At 37.9% G+C, this 25,770-nt stretch overlaps 1 protein-coding gene across 3 annotated transcripts in view; it reads left to right on the forward strand.

Moving 5' to 3' along the window:
* The window catches only part of Wdr49 (WD repeat domain 49), a 172,235-nt gene that overhangs the window by 34,452 nt on the left and 112,013 nt on the right, over positions 1-25,770 (forward strand). For all 3 annotated transcript variants that reach the window (XR_015046620.1, XM_029475360.2, XM_085835338.1), the window contains exons 5-6: positions 8,456-8,623; positions 10,260-10,408. Coding sequence is in view for 2 of the 3 variants with exons in the window: in XM_029475360.2 (XP_029331220.1) it covers positions 8,456-8,623; positions 10,260-10,408 (317 nt within the window). In the remaining variant the exon portion in view is untranslated. The remainder of the gene's footprint in view (positions 1-8,455; positions 8,624-10,259; positions 10,409-25,770) is intronic.

Raw genomic sequence — 25,770 nt, forward strand, 5'->3', positions numbered from 1 at the left:
TGTCTTTAATTCTAGAATTCAATTTTTGAGGGGATATTGTAAGTCTGGGGTTATCCTGGGCTATACAGAAAGTTCAAGTTCATCCTGTGCCACAGAGCAAGATCTTGTCTGCAAACAAACAAACAAAAACAAACAAACAAATAAACAAATGAACAAAGTGGTTGGGTTGTCACTCGGTGGTTGTTCTTACCTAGAAGATGCAGTTTGGAAGAAATATTGCTAAAATGAAAATGATGGGCTTTTATTATATGAAAATATATTCTTCAACTTCCTTTGGTCACACACAGAAGGAAATAAAAACCAGCAAATAAAGATTTAAAAAACACTAATTGTTGCAGTAATTAATAGAGCTGGCACTGAGAGCTTAAAACACTGACACCAGGTTGTGTTTCCTCAAGGAGTTTTTATCATTGATGGGTATGAAGCTGGCAAGAGAAGCTGGGTCTAGGGACTTGTGTATGTGCTGTTTTGCTTCCCAGGATGCAATTATCCTCCCAGTTAAAGGAGAAGCTAGACCCTGCTGCCTTTCTTGCTGAGATTCATGCTGTATTTAAGGCAATTGAAATTAGCTGTGAGATGGTGACCTGGGTTTAAAAAAGGATTCTCTTCCTTCAGGCTGCTTGTATTATACATACATGTCTGCCTGACATTCTGCAAGTCAGAGAAATTAATTTTGTTCTTTAAAAAAATATGTTTAGCCACGTGGGCTTTGTTTTAAAAACACATTTTTGACTTTTAAGGGCCAAGTAGACATATGTTTCTTATATTTACTGTTTGATGTGACTGTTGCTTGGGTGGAAACGTTGATGGAATAAGACTCCAAGGTATGGCGAGGATCTGAATGCCTCTTTATGAAGAAAACCTTTAAAACTGTCATAATAAAGTGGGGTGCTTCCTCCTATGACTCAGACTGAAAGCCTAAACCCTGTAAGACTTATCCCTAGTTATAAATGACCCAGGCTTCCCTACCAGTCCTGGATCTGTTCCAAGTGTAGTGTGGTGGGCTCCTGGTTATGTTAAGTACAGGCCACAATACCATTTCACTTTTGAGTATTGCTTTTCATTTTCAAGTCACTTCACCCATTAACTAATTGCTCCTTGGCAGTTTCATTTTGACAGTACAAATGAGGACAAGGATCAATTAATGGCAAGTTCCTTGGATGCCTTTCTATTTTGTCTTTAATTTTTATTTATGTTTTTACTTGAAATAAAATTATATTACTTTGCCCTTCTTTTCCTTTCTCTAGCTTCTTCTAGAACAATCTCATTACTCCTCACCCAAACTACACACACCACGCAAACACACACACACACACACACAGAGACACATACACTTAGAGGGAGACACACACACTTGAGAGGGAGAGGGGGGGAGGGGGAGAGACCGAGAGTGACAGAGACAGACAGAGACAGAGACAGTCACAGGCAGACACAGAGCCTAAATATGAAAGAAAAAAATCTTTAATGTCCTTTTAAATCCATATGTAGCAAGAAAGTAGAAGTGTCAAAAGTCAACATCTTACTGAACCAATATATTCAAGTTTGCCTTTATTCTTAAAATGTAACAAAATTAAGTTATTTTTCTCTTTAATTCTCAAACTCACTGAGAGTGTGAAAGCCAAATAATAATCTGTCCAGCCCATATTGTTCCACAGCTTAATGTTCTAGAGAGATTTGAAAAATTATTTTATATATATTTTTTACTTATTCACTTAACATCCAATGCATTTCCCCTCTCCTGGTCACTCTTTCACACAAACCTTCCCCCATCCTTCTCTCTCCTTCTCCTGTGAGTGGGTGGGGTTTCCCCTGGGTAGTATCCCCCTATCCTGGCACTACACGTCCTTGGGAGGCTAGGTGCTTCCTCTCCTACTGAGGCCAGACAAGGCAGCCCAGCTAGAAGAACATACCCCACATACAGGCAGCAGATTTTGGGATAGCCCTGCTCCAGTTGTTCAGGACTCACATGAAGACTAAGCTGCACATCTGATACATATGTCTTGGGAAGCCTAGATTGAGCTTCTGAATGTTCTTTGGTGGTTCAGTCTCTGGGAGTTCCAAGGGTCCAGGTTAGTTGACTCTCTTGGTCTTCCTGTGGAGTTCCTATCATGATAGGGGCTGAAATCCTTCCTCCTGTTCTTACATAAGAGTCTCCAAGCTCCATCCACTGTTTGACTGTGGATGACTGTGGGTGTCTGCATCTCTCTGAGTCATTTGGTGGGTCAAGCCTTGTGTGCATGCGAGCATGTGTGTGTGTTATGTACATGTTTGCATGTATATGTATATACATGTATATGTATTATATATGTATAATTTATTATGTATGTGATTTTCTTACTACAATTAAAGAAGTGAGGGAATAATTTTTTTCTAGACAATTTAGTTTTAAAGAAGTGCTTCCTTCTTCTCTCATCTTTTACTCATGTATCCCCAGAAGATCTAGCATTCCACAGATGAAAACCAAGTTGTACCTTGATTTATATATAAAGCATGAATTGTTGAAACTCCAGTATGTAAGCTTACAGACCCATAAGTGTCAGCTGGTAAGCTGCAGATTCAAAGTTTAGGACAATGATTTGAACACTAGAGCAGGATAAAGTACTGTGTCTTTCAATCCCCCAAACAAAGACGGTAATTGGGTATAATTGGGAAATTTTCTTTTTCCTGTTTTAAAATTAATTTATTTTTTACACTCCATATTTTATCCCCTGCCTCATTCACCTTCAGACTGTTATACATCCCATACCTCATCCCCACCCCCTGTCTCCACGTGGATGTCTCCACCACCCATCCCACCTCTAAACTCCCTGGGGCCTCCAGTTTCTTAAGGGTTAGATGCTTTATCTCTGAATGAATATACATACACTCAGAAGTGCTTTACTATATGTGTGTTGGGAGGCTTCCTGCCAGCTGGTGTACGCTGTCTATTTGGTGGTCCAGTGTTTGAGAGATCTCGGGGGTCCAGATTAATTGAGACTGCTAGACTTGTAGGAAATTTTCTTGATAGGAATATTCTGTTTTGATTCTATTATAATTACATTATGGAATTTCTGTGGAGTTGATGATACGGTTATGGTACAACTTTTTTATACCTTAGATCTTACAATACTGATTTTGAGTGCCAAACCATAGTAATCTTTAATATTTTCTGTAAACAAAAGAAAACAAATAGATTCAGCGAGTCCCTGAACAGTAGTTTACATCCAAAATATTTATACTTTGATATATTTAGAAAATTACCATCATGCAGCAGGTGAATGCCCCTGAAATGAACTTTCCTCGAAGGCATCTCAAAGCATTCACTTTACAGCTTATTCCTTTAGACCTCCTTCCCTCTCCCACCATCCGTGCCTTCTTCACTCTCTCTCTGTCAGCATCTCTTTTTCGTTCATAAGAAGGAAGTACAGTGGATTGTAGATAGAGATAGAAGGATGGAGATATTTAGGGAAGATATAGAACTGTGGTTCTCATGGAGACTCCGTAGCAACTTGAAAGAGTTGGGAATGGAAGGGAAAGGGAAGGGAAAAGTGAAGTTCAAGTGGGGATTTGTTTTCAGAGTGAGGCCACAGGGTGCAGAAATGTAGCAGGCAGAAGAAGTAATCCCAGAAGTGGTCCCGACACTTGTGTAACAGTGCTGCTTGCTGGAAAGGGAGAACACAGTAGAGGAGAAGAGGAGATCTCACCATCAGTTCAGTCTCCTCTCTGTCTGTAATTAGTTATATGACCTGGAGCAAACGGAGTTTTAGAATGCCTATCTCCTCCTCAGCAAACTTCAAATAACTTGCACAATGAAGATGATGATAGGCTGAGAACTCCAGTCATGCAGCCTGGTACATGAGAAGGAGCCAACAAATGATTTTTTTCATTATAAAAAATAGCCAAGAGGGCAAGGGCAATTAACAATGGAGGATGAGCTCAGAACAGACTGGAAACCTGGACCATCTTGTTCAGTAGCATCACTTGTGTTTCCTGACTCTTCATAGTGAGTTAGTCTGTGTACCCGAGAGGCTTCTCTTTCTGAGATTCTCTTTTTAATCTTGGCTTCCCTTTTGTCTTGAAGAAGAGACTGTGTTCAACACCAGTGCAGAAGAGATTCAGTTAAACATCTGGTTAAAGTTATCTGCATTAAAGAAGTAAAAGACTAAAAAGCAGAATCTATCTTGTGCTTCGATTAACGTAAATAATTAGTAAAAGGAACTTTGGATTGTCCAAAGATGCCAGGTGCAGTGGTATATGCTTGCAATCCCAGTTCTTGGGAGTCTCAGATGCAAGCACGGTGAGCCTGAGTACAGACTGGCTCATATAGGGGACTCCTGGGTATATATCCAAACCTTTTCCCAGAAAACAGTATGAAGAGCCACACAAGAAAGCAAGTGGAGTGTTCTTTTCTAATCCTCCATTACATTGCATTCAGAGGTTCCTCAGTTCTATCAGGTATGAATTGTGGTGAGCAGGTTCTTAAAATCCTGGTAGACAAAAACTTCTTTCGGTCCACATGTTTCTGAAGGAGTTCATGGTTTTCATCAGATTCTAAATAAATATTTGGTTTCTGAAACTTAATAAATGTTGATTAGTTCTTTAGTATGTGTAGTAATGTCTATATTCTACAGAATTCTTCCCACCATCTTGTTACCTTAAGCGTGGTCCTTAGGGAGTGTAAGCAGCATTATGAGCAACCATGTGAGTGATGCTCAGTCAGGCTGGCACAGCGAGAATCCACATTTTCACTCTGATCTTCCAGTGACTCTTCTGCATGTTACAACATGAGCAGTCATAGTTGTCAAGGAGTCTGGTTCTGCAGACAGAATTTGTATTTTGGCTCTGCTAGCATCTAGCATTGAGTTTCAATCTGTGATAGTCATGTTATACACCATTATTCTGATCACCAAGTTAATATCAGAACTCCAGACCCGAGTTTGAAATAATCACCTTCTGTCTTTAGCTTCATTATTAAACTTGTGTTGGTGAGTTTTGTTTTGTTATCTGTAAAATAAAATGTAGGTTGTGGGCTCAAAATTCTTTCATACTCCCATCTCAGAGACAGCACAAATATGTGCTGTCATGCAGTTTCCTTTGGGGGATTCTTTTTTTTTTATTAGATATTTTCTTTATATACATTTCAAATTTCAAATGCTATCCCGAAAGTTCCCCATAACCCCCACTCCCTACCCACCCACTCCCACTTCTTGGCCCTGGCGTTCCCCTATACTGAGGCATATAAAGTTTGCAAGACCAATGGGCCTCTCTCCCCAGTGATGGCTGATTAGGCCATCTTCTGATACATATGCAGCTAGAGACACGAGCTCCGGGGGGGTACTGGTTAGTTCATATTGTTGTTGCACCTACAGGGTTGCAGATCCCTTTAGCTCCTTGGGTACTTTCTCTAGCTCCTCCATTGGGGGCCCTGTTATCCATCAAATAGCTGACTATGAGCATCCACTTCTGTGTTTGCTAGGCCCCATCATAGCCTCACAAGCGACAGCTATATCAGGGTCCTTTCAGCAAAATCTTGCTAGTGTATGCAATGGTGTCAGCATTTGGAGGCTGATTATGGGATGGATCCAAGGAGTTACAGAGACAAAGTTTGGAGCTGAGACGAAAGGATGGACCATCTAGAGACTGCCATACTTTTGGGAGATTCTTAATTTGTAGACTAAAAAAAAAATATGTGTTGGTATGTGTGTCTCAGGGTAAGGAATGTGTATGTAGGTGAGGTTGCCCAAGTAGGTGAGAAGAAATTGTCAGACCCCATGAATATGGATATTTTGTGAGTCACTGGACATGAACCAAACTCAGGTTCTTTGCAAGAACAGGAGGCACCATTAACTGATAAACCTTAACCTGGGGTGATAGTTATTTGCTTATTATTAATTATTATTATTATTAATTATCATCATTATTATTACTTATTGCTAATAACACATACCTGTCAACGCACACAAGAATTTTCTCATTTTTATTTCCTGATTCTTTAATGCAAGTCATGTGTTTTGTAATATCTCCGTCATCAATAGAATGACTGTGAAATGCCTTCCAAACACTGAGTCTTACATAGTTGCCTTTCCTTTAACTTATCCTTGTACAATGCTGTGTAACAATACTATGGGATAAGATATTGTCTGATTATTTTGTTTACATTCCTCTAAGCTCAGAGTCACATTTCTAAAGTACAGAGGGAATCTAGTTCTTCAGTATCTTCATCACACCACAGGTGTTAACAAATACCCAGTAATTTTGAAGATTGGAAAACATCCTTTGACAACCAATGTCTGTGGTACCAATGAGAACTAATGTAGGTGGTACTCTAAATAGTCTCAATATCATTAAATATAAATTATGAATGTGATATAATTAATAGTTAGGGAGATAGAAATGAAATATATTAAATTAGGCCATTCCCGTGTCAATATCAGCTCTTTAATGAGCAGATTCCAGCTGCTTTTAGAAATAATTAACTCAATAGAATAGGTAAGATAGAAGTGATTATAGCTAGCTATTCTTCAGCTTCCTTGCTTGTAGCAATTATTTGGAAATTTGTTTATGCATATTTATATAAGCACATGTTCTGAATAACATAAATAACAGACATTTATTTTTATAGTTCTAAAGGACATAAAGTTCAGAGATTACACTGTCAGTAGACATAGTGTCTGGAAAAGGACACTTCTTGAATTATAAATACTATCTTCCAGCTGTGTCTTCTCATAATAAAAGGAACACACAACCTCCCTCAGTTTTCCTATATGAGGCCACCAACCCAATACTGAGGTCATAAATTCCTATTCACCTCCTATGTGGAGCCCTTCCAATTGTCATTACCTTGCAGAGTAGGTTTCAATGTATCAATTTAAGAAACTACAATTATTTAAACATACCAGTACCTACTAAGGATTATGAAGACTGAATAGTCTTACTTTTGAAAACATTTATTTTTACATTCATTTCTTTGTGTGAGACTTTGTGAGTCTGTGTGTGTATGGTGTCTGAGTGCACTCTGGTATGAGCATGGGGAACAGTGTACAATATATGATAGCCTGTTCTCTCTTCTATCATGTGGTCTCCTGGTATTAGATTCAGGACATCAAGTGGAGGTAAGCAACTTGACCTGGATTTAGCCATCCTGCCAGTCCTCATGCTCTCTCCAATTTACAGTTAAAATACTGTCTCAAGGATAATCAGTAATACAATGTTATCAGATCATTTGAAATGAGCAATAGATTACACACACATACACACACACACATGCAATTGATACATTTGCTACAAGTCCACAAGGCATATTTGTGCCTACCCATGGATGTTGTAGAGAAGAAACCCATATTTAAGAAATCTGAGCTTTTTACAGAAGCACAGGACATACAATTCCTTTGCTCCAGAGAAAGCTACTTTTTTTTCTTCATGCCTGCCATTTCCTTCAAAGGGAGACACTACCTCTGCATTCCACATCTGTTTGTGATACACATGCCTTTAAAAAGATAATCTTGACTAAATGGCAGCCAGAGCTCAGCTTCATTAGATGTATGGAAATGCTTCCAATCCACTGAAAATTGTCTTCCAAGACTATGTTACCTCACTTGATTCTGCCTAAGAAGCAGCAGGCAGAAAAAATGAAAAAGTGGTTATGTTTAAGCAACTTTCCCTATGCTATACAAGTGACAGAATGCTTTGGTGATGCAAGAACTTCATCTTTGTGTCAAGGCACATATCTTTCAATTTTGGATACAAGTAAATTATTTTTCTGATAAAAAAAACAAACAAACAAGAGATGGAGTCTATGTGTGTAGAGGGTGTTATGTTCCATGTTGGTCTAAAACCAGTTACTTGAGTTGGGGAGCTTGTGATTATGACAAGAAGGAAAACCCATTATGATACAAGGTGGCCAGCCCATTCTTTGCACAGGGAGTAGGATTTTATCCACAACATCTGAACAAGGGTCCGACATATTGACCTGAATCTTAGCTACATTTGGGAATCATACCAAGTCTGAGACCTGGCCCATTTACTCTTAAACATTCTAGATTGTTCAAATTTTAAACAAACTATGATTTAACTGTGAGCTAGAGCAAGCAGAAGCTTGGTAGTTTTTGTTTGCCTAACTCAGGTCAGGGTGGTAAACTATAAAATTTTGACTACTGGTTAATTTTCTGTCTACACAATGCCTCATAATTTTTGTGAAATTTGAATGTTGCTTACTGATCTATGCCCTCCCCAAACAAAAAAATAAACAAACAAAACCCTTAAGGTTTTCTAGAATGGGAGGAAAGTCAGAATGGGGATATGCTATTCTTTTTTTGCTATAAAGTCTTTGGTAATGGGATGGGTGAATGAGCTATTCTGAGTGCTAAGACATGTCAGCACACACTGAGAGTAAACTTTACTATTATTATATTTAAATATTTCTATTGATAATATCTGATGAATAAACAATTGAAGATTATATTCTTATTTTTTTCAGTTACTTACAATGCTTCTTTAGATGCATTTATTTCCAGTACAATGAGTGGTATAAATACTGTGGTGTTGGCATGGAGAGAGAAGTCAAAAAAACTCCTTAAAATGACATCTTTCAACATTGCCCAGGGCATTCACGCTTTTGATTACCACTCTCGGCTCAATTTAATTGGTATGTAAAATAAATCATGGTAACTATGAGGGCCTCATAAATTGTCTACTATGCAATTTGTATGCAGAGAAGTACTGCACCTTGTTGCTTTATTGCCAGGGAGACCAAATTGAGCAGCCTACATTTTATTGCCTGAGAATGTTTGATAATGATGCATATGATGTGCAGTGCGTTTGAATTACACTGGGGTGAAATATGAGAAAGCTCCCCAATGCTTTAATGAGTCTTTTTTTATTAGAATTGGTGGGGGTGGAAGATGATATAGGGAAAGAAGACAGTTTGTACAGCATCTGCTATTCTCCTGTCTTTCTAACACTGTCAAAGGCTGAACCCAACCAAGCAATCACTTTCATCACCAATACATATGCATACACACATATACACATATAGGCACACAAAAACACATGCCACATGTGCACATATACCTATGTGTCACAGGTACATGAAGGTATACATGCAAATGCATAAAGCACACACACTTGCACATATCAGCATAACTGCAAATCCTAAATACTCTTTGTAATATATTTTCAAACTTTTTTGTTTTACAAATTTAGAGGCTCTCTTGGTTTTAATTTATTATGGTAATATTGTTTTGATACAAAGTTATAGGAGACATAATGTTTTCCCAATATTAATCTTTTAAATGAGATACCTACATATTCTGAAAATTGATTATTTGATTTATGAATCTGTATGTTCAACCACTAGAAACCTGACATGTACATCTGTTATTGAAAAATTAATGGAGTAGTTATAGAGAACACATATAGCCTATGGTACAGATCATGCAAATCCATATTTAGTAATTACCATTTACAGAAAAAATAATGGTGTTAGTAACACAGATACTTAAAATTCTCAATGATAACAGCACATATAATATACCTTAATATAGGCTTTGCAAGTTGCAAGGAATTCCAAGAATATTACACCTATATCCGAGAAGGCTGCAAGTGTTTAGTAAGGATTCATATATCTCCCATTTAACTCACTGGCTGGCTAGTTATTCAGTCCTCTACTTATCTATTTGGCACTTCCAGCAGTGCTGGAAAGGATGATAATCACAGCGGCATAGCCAGTTCAAGACTAAGAAACAACCAGAGAGTTATATTTCATACTACACAGGTTGGTCTTGAAATGGTCCTTGAATATTTCTGTAGGATCAGAAATACCTGATCTACAACAAGGTTGGAAGTATTTGTGATGCTTGGTGTCTTGGGCAAGCTTGAAAAATTGGTAAAATACTTTTATTTATTGACTTGTAACCTGTGAACATTTAGTTCTTCCCTCCCACCCCCAAATACCTTTCATGCTATATAACTTCCCTGTGTCCTAGAGATAGGGAACTGTGCGGCAAAGGGGAATGAGTGTACCCAGGCAAGTTGTGGGTGGATTCCTAAATGAGACTATCTTTTCCTATTTTAGCACATGCATAACCTTGCCTCAACATCAACCTATATCCTCCATTCAACTGAAAGCAAGTCTAGTTGGGCAATGCTAGTGTTTTTCTTCCTTTAAGATGGGGATACTAGTGTTCAACAGGAGACACTTTTCAACTTATAGACATACATGTGACAAACTCTTTTCAAAAAGATTATTAAAAGCATTGTATTTCCTTTTAAATTCTGACTAGCAACGGCTGGCATAAACAATAAAGTTTGCCTTTGGAATCCCTATGTCCTGTCTAAACCAGTTGGTGTTCTATGGGGTCATTCAGCCAGTGTCATAGCAGTTCAATTCTTTGCTGAGAGAAAACAACTTTTCAGCTTCTCCAGGGATAAAGTAAGTACATCTACATATTTTATTTTTCCACTGCTTTTCAAGGTCCTATGGAAATAATCTCCCTTGGACCCCAGATTTCTCTGAGAGATATCACTTGTTCATGCAAACTAGCTAAGTATTGAGAACTCTACATTTGGAATAAGTATTGATTGATTGTTGCTTCATAAGAATTCTTGACACCTGGACAAAAAGTATTACATTAAATTTTTGTTCAAATCATGTACTTAAAGGTTTAATTCCCTTTATTGGATATTGAAAGTGAAGAGCATTCAAAGTTCTCATTAATTCAACATGAAAAAAAAAAAACAGATTTGGGAATAAGGAAGTGTTGCTTAGGTAAAATAGTGAAAAGGCAGAGTTGATTATCTATTATCACTTTAATATTAAAAGACTCATTAAATTATACATTTGAGATAATGAAAATATATCAAGTATAGGGTGATTTTCAATTAAATGTCTATGTGTCTGATGATCTTACTGGAACACTTTTGTCTGTATTTGGTGATATTAAGGATTTGACTTAGAGCCTTATACATGCCTTATACACCACTCTACCACTGAGATGTACTCTTATCTTGATAGGGCAGTCTCAATATAGTGGGCAATGACTCCAGAATCATGTAGTCTAGATTGAATTCTGAGCACATTAAGAAATCTAATTAATAAATTTCTTAATATCCAAAAGTAAATTTTATGTACTGTAAAATTTCCATATTACATAATTACAAACTTTAAGATTCAGTCAAATCTATTATAGATTTTTGGCTAGATGGATGACTGATTAAAAGCACTTGTTGCTTTTGTGAAGGATTTACCTTATGTTTCTAGACTCCACATGGTTGTGTTCAAAGTCACCCACAACACTAGTATCAGATGGCCAATGCACTATTCTGTCCTTCACAGGTACCATGAACAGGTGGTACTCATAATACATCCAGCAAGCACACACACGTATAAGTGTGTGTTCAGCATATGCATATATATATATATATATACATACATACATATATACATACATACATACATATACATATATTAATGAGAAATTTCAAGATGCTTGGTTCTGAAGATAAAAGTGGATAATAAGTGGAGATATTTTTCTGTTCTTTATTAGAGGAATGTATCTGTGTTATAGGAGCAACAATAATATTTAGACTTTAATATTCAACCCCATATCTACAACCCAATTAATATCTTGAAATTAATTCTTGTAACTTATTTTTCCTAAAATCTACCACAAATCTCTTTTCCCCTTAAATGGTATCAGTCAGCTGCCAATTCTTGTTGATTCAATAACCAAACACTGTTCATAATCTTCCCTCTTCAAATCATTGCTCTAACTTTAAAATGTTTGTGTTTGCTGGACGTGGTAGTGCACACTTTAAATTGAGCACTTGGGAGGCAGAGTCAGGTGGACCTCTACTTTTTTCAATGCCAGTCTTGTATACAGAGTGAATTCTAGGCAATCTGGGGATACACAAAGAGACTCAAACCAAACCAAACCAAACCAAACCAAACCAAACCAAACCAAACCAAACCAAACCAAACCAAACCAAACCAAACCAAACCAAACCCAAAACTGACCTTTTCCCCTCAAAAATACTGAATCATGCAAACCTTGCTTACCAAGTCTTCATATTTGCAGAAAAGCTTGACTCCACATAGCTTTCATTATGTTAATAAAAAAAAACCTAACTGACAAACAACCTAAAACAAAATCAAATCAAACAAAAAAGTAGTCTGCAGGACAAGAAGTGAATGAATGAATAATCTTCAGTCTTCCATCTCTACTCTCCATTTGACTCTCAACTCTGAAATTCTCAACCTTTCACACAAAGACCTCCTCCCACTGGCTGTCTTATATCACTTCTTTCTCTTCTCATTTATTAATTTCACACTCAGGCTGCATCGACTCTTGGTACTTAACCATCATACAGTTTCCTGGCACTGTAATACGTTCTCCTGCAGTTTCCTGTCTGCTATTACAATCCTAATGTCGGGTGTTTGGCAGCCTTCAGATCTTTTGGAGTTGCTCATGTAGATGTGGGTGTTTCTTCCTGTGTACTCCAATTGTCCTTCATTGGATCATGCATGTGCCTTCATTAGTTTGCTTCTATAAGATGTTAGTAGTCTTTTAGCCTTGTAGTGTTTACTTTGTGACTACATTTTGCTAGATTTAAGTGAAAACCATTGCTTTGGATATAGAGCAGCAAGAAAACTCAGAATCAGACCCTTTAGGATACCCTCCTTGATTTAGTTGTCTTAGTTTTTGAGGTCTCTGAACAATTTGTTCTGACGTCAATTATTGAAATTAACAGAATCTGCACTGTGCATCTATATTTAACTTTAAAATTTTGACTAAAAGATAATAGTTATTTGTTAAATTTATTTTTGTCTTTCCTAAAATCTAACACATATTAATATTTTAATTACATGGTAGAAGATAATGTAAGTCAATGTCAGTGTTCTTGAAGTCATGGATGGTGTCTGATTCTTGGATTGTGCCATACATGTGCATGGTACTCAATAAATTATAGTTAAGTGAATAAATCTGAACTAGACAGAAATGAAACAAACATCAGATATTTCATCATTATGGAGCTCCATGAAAGGTTTTATAATCTTAAAAGAAAGTGCAAAAACATGTCTTATGAATCAAAATTGATCACATACAGCAGTGATCAATATTACGACTACCTGGATTCTTTCCAAAGCAAATTTGTCCTTCAATTTTCACTCTGGTTACTAAACTGTTGCATCATTATAAAGCTTGTCATGCTGTCACTCACATTGGGTGGAATGCATTTCACTTTGATAAATGTATGGCAATCTAACTTCTTATGTCTACAGCAAACAGCAGGGCTTCCTGCTACTGGGCTGAGCCTTTGCTTTATCACTGGAAATTTCTTTTGGATATTTTATAGGGTTGTAGTTAAACTAGAACTCCAGGAAAAATGAAACATCATCTTGTTTTATAAAGGGCCTTTGATTATATTGTACTATCATCAATAAGTTGCTAAATTAGAGGATTTGTGGATAAAAGAAAGTCAGATCTAAATAACTTCTCGCATTGCAAGTTGAAACTTTTGTTCATTCAGGAGGCTTGTGCTATAGCCACCTTTCAAGGGATGATAAAACAATTTATTCTTTAAAAACTTGATACCATAATGAACTATTATAGTCCAATGAAACTTTATTTTGGACTCCTCCTAAGGTTCTGTCCTGTTGGAAGCTTGCTATCTTTTCATTTAAAGGAGGAATTTTAAGGACAGGAAAAGGTTTCTCTACTGGGGAGCAACATTCCACTCAGAAAGCTGGGTTTAATTCCTCTTTGCTATTTCCTGTTCTTTTGTAGGATACTAACTCCAATTTAGCCACTAGAATAGTATTAATTTTTAACTGATTCTTTGTTGGAGGTTCTGATTTTTCCCATAGTCTGGCATCCAAACTCCAGAATTAGAGTTAGCAAGAGAATCAGTGGGGCTTTGTGTTATGACAAGATATTACCTACTGGTCCTGACCAATCCCAACTTCAGTCTGTTCTTCTAGGAACAAAGAGCTTTCATTTTGTTCCAATTGCACAAATAAATGGATTAAATATCTCCTTTAAAAATTCAAATGATGAAGATGCATGAGGGTCAAAGGGGGAAATATCTTTCTTTCCATTTCTCCTTCAAGCTACTTTTCGGACAGGCAAAGGATGGAAATTCAACCATAGTTTTGATTTGAATTTCCCTGATGACTAAGGAGGATGTTGAACATTTCAAAAAGTGTTTCTCAGTCATTTTAATATTCTATATTCAGAATTTTCCTGTTTTATTTTAAAATACTCATTTTACTTGAAAAACAAACATTTTTTCTCTCATACAATGCTTCATGACAACAGTTTTTCCTCCCTCTACTCCTTCAATATCTCTATAACCTCCACTATCCCCCAGATGCACTTTCTTCAGAAAAGATCAGGTCTTCAAGAGACACAGCCAAACAGGACAAAAGAACATACAATAAGCAAGATGAAAGTCCTCATGTTGAAGCTGGACAAGGCAATCCAATAGGAAGAAAAGAATTCCCACCCTGGTGCATCAAGTTGCTGCAGGGTTAGTTACAACCTCTCCCATTGAGGCCAGACAAAGCAGCCCTATTGGAGAATGGATTCCACAGACAGTCAACAGCTTTAGGGATTGCTTTTGCTTCAGTTGTTGGAGGATCCACATGGAAATTGAGCTGTACATTTTTCACATACATGCCAGGGCTTTAGTCCAGCCCATGTATGTTCTTTGGTTGTTGACTCAGTCTCTGAGAGGTCCCAAGGGTCCAAGTCAGTTAACTTTGTTGATCTTACTGTGGAGTTCCTATCCCATTCAGGGCCTTCACTCCTTCCCCAACTCTTCTATAAGAGTTTTCAATCTTCATCCAATATTTGGCTATGGGTATCTTCATCTGTTTCAGTTAACTGCTGGTGGAGACTCTCAGAGGACTGTTATGATATGTTTCTGTCTACAAGCATAACAGAGTATCATTTATAGGGTCAGGGATTTCTGCTTGCTCATGGAATGGGTAACAAGGTGGGCCAGTTATTAGTTGGCCATTCCCTCAGTCTCTGTTCAATCTTTGTCATATCATTTTTTTTAAACAAGACAACAGTTTATAATTCACTGAAGTACAGGTTTTAATGTATGTCTTTATGACTGTCTGGGATTCCTTGTCATTTCTTATTATGTCCATCTTCTCATTTCTGATTTTGGTAATTTGGATATTTTCTCTGTTCACTTTATTTAACATGTGTTAAGAATTCATTTATCTTGTTTTTCTCAAAGAACCAATTATTTGTTTCATTGTTCTCTTTATTTCTACTGTATTGATTTCAGCCTTGAGTTTGATTATTTCTTTCCATCTACTCCTTTTGGGAGTAATTTCTTGTTTTTGTTCTAGAGATTTCAAGTGGACCATCTACTTTGTAGTATGAGGTCTCTATTTTTCAGTGTAGTTACTTAGTGCTATGAACTTGCCTCTCAGAACAACTTCATTCTCTTCCATAAATTGGGTATGTATTCATTTTCATTCATTTCTATTGATAGTCCTCAATTTCTTTCTTTATTCCTGCTTGATTCATTTTTTCTATCAGTGGAAAGTTGTTCAATTTATATGAGATTGTAAGCTTTTTTTGTTTCTGATATCCAGCTTTAATCTATGGAGGTCTGATAGGATACAGAGAATATCTTATTTAGGGATTCTGTTGCTGCAATGAGTCACAATAACCAAAATGCAAATAGGGGAGGAAATAGTATATTCTGCTTATAATTCTACATTGCTGTTCATCACTGAAGAAAGTCATGACAAGAACTCAAACAGGGTAGGGTCCTGGAGGCAGGAGGTGATGCAGAAACTGTGGAGTGGTGCTGCTTATTGTCTTGGTTTACATGGCTTGCTCGGACTACTTTCTTATAGGATCCAGAACTACCAGCCTAGGAATAGTACCACTCAGAATAGGCTGGGACCTTCCCTATTGATCTTTAATGGATGAGTATCTTGTAGTTGGATCTCCTGGAGGCATTTCTTCAACTGAGGCTTCTTTCTTTCTTTCTGAGGACTCTAGCTTGTGTCAAGTTGATACACAAAACCAGCTAGTACAGGAGTTTATCTCAGCTGTCTTGTTCTGCTGAAACTTGCTTTGTATCTGAGTATGTGGTTAATTTTGGAGAAAGTACCATGAGAAAAGGTCCATACTGAAAAAATGTATATGCTTTTGTATTTGTGCAAAATGTCCTATAAATATCTCTTAGGTCCATTTGTTTCATGATGTTGGTTAGCTCTAACATTTTTCTGTGAAGGTTTTGTCCAGATGACCTGTATATTGGTTAAAGTACTGTAGTCTTCCATTATCATTGTGTAAGGGTCAATGTATGAATTAAGATTTAAAAGTGTTTCTTTAACAAACATGGAAACACTTGTGTTTTGGGCATAGATATTAAGAATTGAAATGGCATCTAGGTAAATTTTTCATTAAATGAGTATGTGTTGTCCTTCCCTATCTCTTCGGATTAGTTATGTTTTGAAGTCTATTTTTGTTAGATATTAAAGTGGCTACACTAGTTTATTTCTTAGATCCATTTGTTTAGAATGTCTTTTTCTAATATTTTACCCTGAGGTAATGTCTATCTTTTATGTTGAAGTGTGGTTCTTGAATGTAGAATAAGATAGATTTGGTTTTTTTCTTTTCATCCATTCTGTATCTTTTTATTGGGAATTGAAATCACTAATACTCAGAGGTAGCAATGACCAATGATTGTTAATTACTGTTATTTAGTTGTTGGTGATATTGGTTGTTGTTGGTTGTGGTGTGGTACATCTGTGTTTGAGGGTAAGATTCCCGTCCTTTGTTTTTGTAGGTCTGGAATTATTTATTCCCTGTGTTTTCATGGCTGTAGTTAACCTGCTTTTGTTGGTATTTTCCTTCTACTACACTTTGTAAATTTGGATTTATAGGTAAATATTGCTTAAATTTGACTTTACCATGGAATATCTCACTTTTTCCATCTATGGTGATTGAAAATTTTGCTTTGTTTTGTATTGCTGGCTGGCATCTGTGGTCTCTTATAGCTTACAGCATATCTTTCCAGCCCCTTCTGTTTTTTTAGAGTCTCCACTGAGTACTGTGTACTTTTGATAGTTATGACTTTATGTGTTACTTGATCTTTTACCTTTCAGCTTTTAATATTTATTGTTATTGTTGTTGTTTATGTTTAGTGTTTTGATTCTTATGCATTTAAGATATTTTCCTTTTTGGTCCAATCTATTTAATATTCTATATGCTTCTTGTGTGTGAAAACTCGGTAAATTAAGGTCCAAGTCATCCACTGACTTGATAGCCGTCTGAGCTGGCTCATAATGGAGATGCCCTTCATTGGCATGGTATTCCCCTTATCTGAGGTTGCCTTGGGAGTTCAACCCTCCCCCACTTCTCTACCTTCAGAATGTCATGTAGCCTTGGTTAAGATTACAAACTCAACTTCCTTTGTCCTGAAAAGAAACTATTCAGCTGGCACCTGAGATTCCTGAAATGTCCCCTCGTGCTAATTAGGCATTTCTTTACCCTAAGCCTTCAGTCAGTGACCTTTGCCCATCCTGAAAGTTTTTACCACCCCTATCCCTTCAAACAATCTAGGCCTTGAATCGGCTCAAGTTAACTTGATCTGCCTCCCCGAAGCTGGCCGCTGTGTATCTTCTTTACCATACATACTCACACCCTAAAAAATATGAAAGAAATATATCCCATATTTATTTATTTATTTATTTATTTATTTATTTATTTATTTATTCATTTTTGTTATCTTTCTATAATTATATATTTTTCTATTTCTTATTCAGGGTTATTGAGTGCTTCTGAGCACACTCTTGTTTTCTACTAGTGAGAGGCTATACAATGAGAGTAAGTGTTAGAAATCAGAAGCTTATATTGGATATTGGCCCCCTATAGAATGTAGAATTGGTAAAAATCTTTTCTCAGTCTGTAGGTTGTCATTTTGTCCTGTTGGCAGTGTCCTTTGCCTTACAGAAGCATTGCAATTTTATGAGGTCCCATTTGTTGTTTCTTGATCTTAGAGCATAAGCCATTGATGTTCTGGTCAGGAAAATTTCCCCTGTGCCCATGTGTTCAGGTTCCTCCCCACTTTCTCTTCTATTAGTTTCAGTGTATCTCGTTTTATGTGGAGATTCTTGGTACATTTGGATTTTAAGCTTTATATAGGGAGATAAGAATGGATTGATATGCATTCTTCTACTTCTTCATTGCCAGTTGAACCAGCACCATTTGTTGAAAATGCTGTCTTTTTTTCCACCGGATGATTTTAGCTTCTTTGTCAAAGATCAAGTGATCTATCTTCATTCCCGGATCCTGCCAAGACTAGTCTGCACAGGTGAGAATGTGGACTACAGAAGCTAACAGCTTCTGGGTCAGGCAGGAGCCACAGAGCTTCTAAGGCAGGCCCCGTTTTGGGCTCCAGACATCTAGCACCTTCCCTGCCAGAGGAGAGGTGTCCACCTCGCCCAGGAGGGCTTTGCCAGAGCATCTGCAGGAGCCATCTTCGTTCCGGATCCCGCCAAGAATAGTCTGCACAGGTGAGAGTGTGGACTACAAAAGCTAACAGCTTCTGGGACAGGTCCTGTTTCGGGCCTTCATCTTCTGCCAGGAGGCATATTCTAACAACAGATATCTGTGCACCTTCTCTGCAAGAGGAGAGCTTGCCTGCAGAGAGTGCTCTAACCACTGAAACTCAGGAGAGAGCTAGTTTCCCAGATCTTCTGGTAGAGGCTAACAGAATCATGAAAGGAACAAGCTCTAACCAGAGACAACTATAACAACTGACTCCAGAGATTACCAGATGGTGAAAGGCAGATGTAAGAATCTTACTAACAAAAACCAAGACCACTCACCATCATCAGAACCCAGCACTCCCACCTCAGCCAGTACTGGATACCCCAACACACCTGAAAAGTTAGACCCAGATTTAAATGCTTATCTCATGATGATGGTAGAGGACATCAAGAAGGACTTTAATAACTCACTTAAAGAAATACAGGAGAGCATGGCTAAAGAGCTGCAAGTCCTTAAAGAAAAAGAGGAAAGACTTCCGGCCGGACCAGCACCAGGGTAGCTAGAGCGCAGGATAGGCTGACACCCGCCAGCTACCCAGGACCCCCGCCACAGGATTTTGAGACTGCTGGTGAGTGGAACACAGCTTCTGCTCCAGTCCAATCACGCGGGACCTGAGACTGCTTTGGTTGGGGAGGCAGAAATCCGGCCTCAGTAGGGCCACAAGCCTCTCCTGTCAGAAAAGCGCCTGGGTAGCTAGAGCGCAGGGTCGGCTGACACCCGCCAGCTACCCAGGACCCCCACCACAGGATTTTGAGACTGCTGGTGAGTGGAACACAGCTTCTGCTCCAATCTTTAAACAGTGACAACGACAACAACTAACCCCAGAGATTACCAGATGGCGAAAGGTAAACGTAATAATCTTACTAACAGAAACCAAGACCACTCACCATCATCAGAACCCAGCACTCCCACTTCGCCCAGTCCAGGGCACCCCAACACACCGGAAAAGCTAGACATGGATCTAAAAGCATATCTCATGATGATGGTAGAGGACTTCAAGAAGGACTTTAATAACACACTTAAAGAAATACAGAGGAACACTGGTAAACAGGTAGAAGACATTAAAGAGGAAGCACAAAAATCCCTTAAAGAATTGCAGGAGAACACTGCTAAAGAGTTACAAATTCTTAAAGAAAAACAGGATAACATAATCAAACAGGTAGAAGTCCTTACAGAAAAACAGGAAAACACATCCAAACAGATGATGGAATTGAACAAAACCATACTAGACCTAAAAAGGGAAGTAGACACAATAAAGAAAACCCAAAATGAGGCAACACTGGAAATAGAAACCCTAGGAAAGAAATCTGGAACCATAGATGCGAGCATCAGCAACAGAATACAAGAGATGGAAGAGAGAATCTCGGGTGCAGAAGATTCCATAGAGAACATCAGCACAATAATCAAGGAAAATGTAAAATGCAAAAAGATCCTAACTCAAAACATCCAAGAAATCCAGGACACAATGAAAAGACCAAACCTACGGATAATAGGAGTGGATGAGAATGAAGATTTTCAACTCAAAGGACCAGCAAACATCTACAACAAAATTATAGAAGAAAACTTCCCAAATCTAAAGAAAGAGATGCCCATGAACATACAAGAAGCCTACAGAACTCCAAATAGACTGGACCAGAAAAGAAATACCTCCCGACACATAATAATCAGAACAACAAATGCTCTAAATAAAGACAGAATACTAAAAGCAGTAAGAGAAAAAGGCCAAGTAACATATAAAGGCAAGCCTATCAGAATTACACCAGATTTCTCACCAGAGACTATGAAAGCCAGAAGATCCTGGATGGATGTTATACAGACACTAAAAGAACACAAATTCCAGCCCAGGCTACTATACGCAGCCAAACTCTCAATTAACATAGATGGAGAAACCAAAGTATTTCACGACAAAACCAAATTCACACATTATCTCTCCACGAATCCAGCCCTTCAAAGGATAATAACAGAAAAAACCAATACAAGGACAGGAACCACGCCCTAGAAACAACAAGAAGGTAATCCCTCAACAAACCTAAAAGAAGACAGCCACAAGAACAGAATGCCAACTTTAACAACAAAAATAACAGGAAACAACAATTACTTTTCCTTAATATCTCTTAATATCAATGGACTCAACTCCCCAATAAAAAGACATAGACTAACAAACTGGCTACACAAACAAGACCAAACATTTTGCTGCTTACAGGAAACTCATCTCAGAGAAAAAGATAGACACTACCTCAGAATGAAAGGCTGGAAAACAATTTTCCAAGCAAATGGCATGAAGAAACAAGCTGGAGTAGCCATTCTAATATCTGATAAGATTGACTTCCAACCCAAAGTCATTAAAAAAGACAGGGAGGGACACTCTTCATACTCATCAAAGGTAAAATCCTCCAAGAGGAACTATCAATCCTGAATATCTATGCTCCAAATACAAAGGCAGCCACATTCATTAAAGAAACTTTAGTAAATCTCAAAGCACACATTGCACCTCATACAATAATAGTGGGAGACTTCAACACACCACTTTCACCAATGGACAGATCATGGAAACAGAAACTAAACAGGGACACAGTGAAACTAACAGAAATTATGAATCAAATGGATCTGGCAGATATCTACAGAACATTCTATCCTAAAACAAAAGGATATACCTTCTTCTCAGCACCTCATGGTACCTTCTCCAAAATTGACCACATAATTGGTCACAAAACAGGCCTCAACAGATACAAAAATATTGAAATTGTCCCATGCATCCTATCAGATCACCATGGACTAAGGCTGATCTTCAATAACAAAATAAATAATAGAAATCCAACCTTCACGTGGAAACTGAACAACACTCTTCTCAATGATACCTTGGTCAAGGAAGAAATGAAGAAAGAAATTAAGGACTTTTTAGAGTTCAATGAAAATTAAGCCACAACATACCCAAACTTATGGGACACAATGAAAGCATTTCTAAGAGGAAAACTCATAGCTCTGAGTGCCTCTAAAAGGAAACTAGAGAGAGCACACATTAGCAGCCTGACAACATACCTAAAAGCACTAGAACAAAAGGAAGCAAATTCACCCAAGAGGAGTAGACAGCAGGAAATAATCAAACTCAGGGGCGAAATCAACCAAGTGGAAACAAGAAGAACTATTCAAAGAATCAACCAATTAAGGAGCTGGTTCTTTGAGAAAATCAACAAGATAGATAAACCCTTAGCCAGACTCACTAGAGGGCACAGGGAAAGCATCCTAATTAACAAAATCAGAAATGAAAAAGGAGACATAACAACAGATCCTGAAGACATCCAAAACACCATCAGATCCTTCTACCAAAGGCTATACTCAACAAAACTGGAGAACCTGGATGAAATGGAGAAGTTCCTAGACAGATACCAGGTACCAAAGTTGAATCAAGATCAGGTTAATGATCTAAACAGCCCTATATCCCCCAAAGAAATAGAAGCAGTCATTGATAGTCTCCCAACTAAAAAAAGCCCAGGACCAGACGGGTTTAGTGCAGAGTTCTATCAGAACTTCAAAGAAGATCTAATCCCAGTTCTTCACAAACTATTCCACAAAATAGAAACAGAAGGTACTCTACCCAACTCATTCTATGAAGCCACAATTACTCTGATACCTAAACCACAAAAAGACCCAACAAAGATAGAAAACTTCAGACCAATATCCCTTATGAATATTGATGCAAAAATCCTCAATAAAGTTCTTGCTAACCAAATCCAAGAACACATCAAAACAATCATCCATCCTGACCAATTAGGTTTGATCCCAGGGATGCAGGGATGGTTCAATATATGGAAATCCATCAACGTAATCCAGTATATAAACAAACTCAAAGACAAAAACCACATGGTCATCTCGTTAGATGCAGAAAAAGCATTTGACAAGATCCAACACCCATTCATGATAAAAGTCTTGGAAAGATCAGGAATTCAAGGCCCATACCTAAACATGATAAAAGCAATCTACAGCAAACCAGTAGCCAACATCAAAGTAAATGGTGAGAAGCTTGAAGCAATCCCTCTAAAATCAGGGACGAGACAAGGCTGTCCACTTTCTCCATACCTATTCAACATTGTACTTGAAGTCCTAGCCAGAGCAATTCGACAACAAAAGGAGATCAAAGGGATACAAATTGGAAAAGATGAAGTCAAAATATCACTTTTTGCAGATGATATGATAGTATATCTAAGTGACCCTAAAAATTCCACCAGAGAACTCCTAAGCCTGATAAACAGCTTCGGTGAAGTAGCTGGATATAAAATTAACTCAAACAAATCAATGGCCTTTCTCTACACAAAGAATAAACAGGCTGAGAAAGAAATTAGGGAAACAACACCCTTCTCAATAGTCACAAATAATATAAAATATCTTGGCGTGACTCTAACTAAGGAAGTGAAAGATCTGTATAATAAAAACTTCAAGTCTCTGAAGAAAGAAATTCTAAAAGATCTCAGAAGATGGAAAGATCTCCCATGCTCATGGATTGGCAGGATCAACATTGTAAAAATGGCTATCTTGCCAAAAGCAATCTACAGATTCAATGCAATCCCCATCAAAATTCCAAATCAATTCTTCAACGAATTAGAAAGTGCAATCTGCAAATTCATCTGGAATAACAAAAAACCTAGGATAGGAAAAACTCTTCTCAAGGATAAAAGAACCTCTGGTGGAATCACCATGCTGGACCTAAAGCTCTACTACAGAGCAATTGTGATAAAAACTGCATGGTACTGGTATAGTGACAGACAAATAGACCAATGGAATAGAATTGAAGACCCAGAAATGAACCCACACACTTATGGTCATTTGATCTTCGACAAGGGAGCTAAAACCATCCAGTGGAAGAAAGACAGCATTTTCAACAAATGTTGCTGGCACAACTGGTTGTTAACATGTAGAAGAATGCGAATCGATCCATTCCTATCTCCTTGTACTAAGGTCAAGTCTAAGTGGATCAAGGAACTTCACATAAAACCAGAGACACTGAAACTTATAGAGGAGAAAGTGGGGAAAAGCCTTGAAGATATGGGCACAGGGGAAAAATTCTTGAATAGAACAGTAATGGCTTGTGCTGTAAGATCGAGAATTGACAAGTGGGACCTCATGAAACTGCAAAGCTTCTGCAAGGCTAAAGACACCATCAATAAGACAAAAAAACCACCAACAGATTGGGAAAGGATCTTTACCTATCCTAAATCAGATAAGGGACTAATATCCAATATATATAAAGAACTCAAGAAGGTGGACTCCAGAAAGTCAAATAACCCCATTAAAAATGGGGCTCAGAACTGAACAAAGAATTCTCACCTGAGGAATACCGAATGGCAGAGAAGCACCTGAAAAAATGTTCAACATCCTTAATCATCAGGGAAATGCAAATCAAAACAACCCTGAGATTCCACCTCACACCAGTCAGAATGGCTAAGATCAAAAATTGAGGTGACAGCAGATGCTGGCGAGGATGTGGAGAAAGAGGAACACTCCTCCATTGTTGGTGGGATTGCAAGCTTGTACAACCACTCTGGAAATCAGTCTGGCAGTTCCTCAGAAAATTGGACATAGTACTACCGGAGGATCCAGCAATACCTCTCCTGGGCATATATCCAGAAGATGTCCCAACCGGTAAAAAGGACACATGCTCCACTATGTTCATAGCAGCCCTATTTATAATAGCCAGAAGCTGGAAAGAACCCAGATGTCCCTCAACAGAGGAATGGATACAGAAATTATGGTACATTTACACAATGGAGTACTACTCAGCTATTAAAGAGAATGAATTTATGAAATTCCTAGCCAAATGGATGGACATGGAGGGCATCATCTTGAGTGAAGTAACACAATCACAATAGAACTCACACAATATGTATTCACTGATAAGTGGATATTAGCCCAAAACTTAGGATACCCAAGATATAAGATACAATTTACTAAATGCATGAAACTCAAGAAGAATGAATACCAAAGTGTGGACACTGTGCCCCTTCTTAGAATTGGGAACAAAACACCCAGGGAAAGAGTTACAGAGGCAAAGTTCGTAGCTGTGATGAAAGGATGGACCATTTAGAGAGTGCCGTATCCAGGGATCCTTCCCATAAGCAGCTTCTAAACGCTGACACCATTGCATACACTAGCAAGATTTTGCTGAAAGGACCCAAATATAGCTGTCTCTTGTGAGAGGATGCCGGTGCCTAGCAAACACAGGAGTGGATGTTCACAGTCAGCTATTGGATGTATCACAGGGCTCCCTATGCAGAAGCTAGAGAAAGTACCCAAGGAGCTAAAGGGATCTGCAACCCTATTGTTGGAACAACATGATGTACTAACCAGAACCCCGGAGCTCTTGTCTCTAGCTGCATATGTATCGAAAGATGGCCTAGTCGGCCATCATTGGAAAGAGAGGCCCATTGGACTTGCAAACTTTATATGCCCCAATATAGGGGAATGCCAGGGCCAAAAGAATGGGAATGGGTGGGTAGGGAAGTGGGGGGCGCTATGGGGGACTTTTGGGATAGCATTGGAAATGTAACTGAGGAAAATATGTAATAAAAATATTAAAAATTAAAAAAAAAGAAAAAGAGGAAAACACATCCTAACAGGTGATGGAAATGAACAAAACCATACTAGACCTAAAAAGGAAGGTAAACACAATAAAGAAAACCCAATGTGAGGCAACGCTGAAGATAGAAACCCTAGGAAAGAAATCTGGAACCATAGATGCGAGCATCAGCAACAGAATACAAGAGATGGAAGAGAGAATCTCAGGTGCAGAAGATTCCATAGAGAACATAGGCACAACAATCAAAGACAATGCAAAATGAAAAAGGATCGTAATTCAAAACATCCATGAAATCCAGGACACAATGAGAAGACCAAACCTACGAATAATAGGAGTAGATGAGAACGGAGATTTTCAACTTAAAGGACCAGCAAATATCTTCAAGAAAATTATGAAAAAAAACTTTCCAAACCTAAAGAAAGAGATGCCCATGAACATACAAGAAGCCTACAGAACTCCAAATAGACTGGACCAGAAAAGAAATTCCTCCTGACACATTATCAGAACAACAAATGCACTAAATAAAGATAGAATATTAAAAGCAGTAAGGGAAAAATATCAAGTAACATATAACATATAAAGGCAGGCCCATCAGAAATACAGCAGATTGTTCACCAGAGATTATGAAAGCCAGAA

Source organism: Mus caroli, unplaced genomic scaffold (assembly GCF_978045245.1).
Source record: "Mus caroli unplaced genomic scaffold, Mus_caroli_1 scaffold_3, whole genome shotgun sequence".
Lineage (NCBI taxonomy): Eukaryota > Metazoa > Chordata > Mammalia > Rodentia > Muridae > Mus > Mus caroli.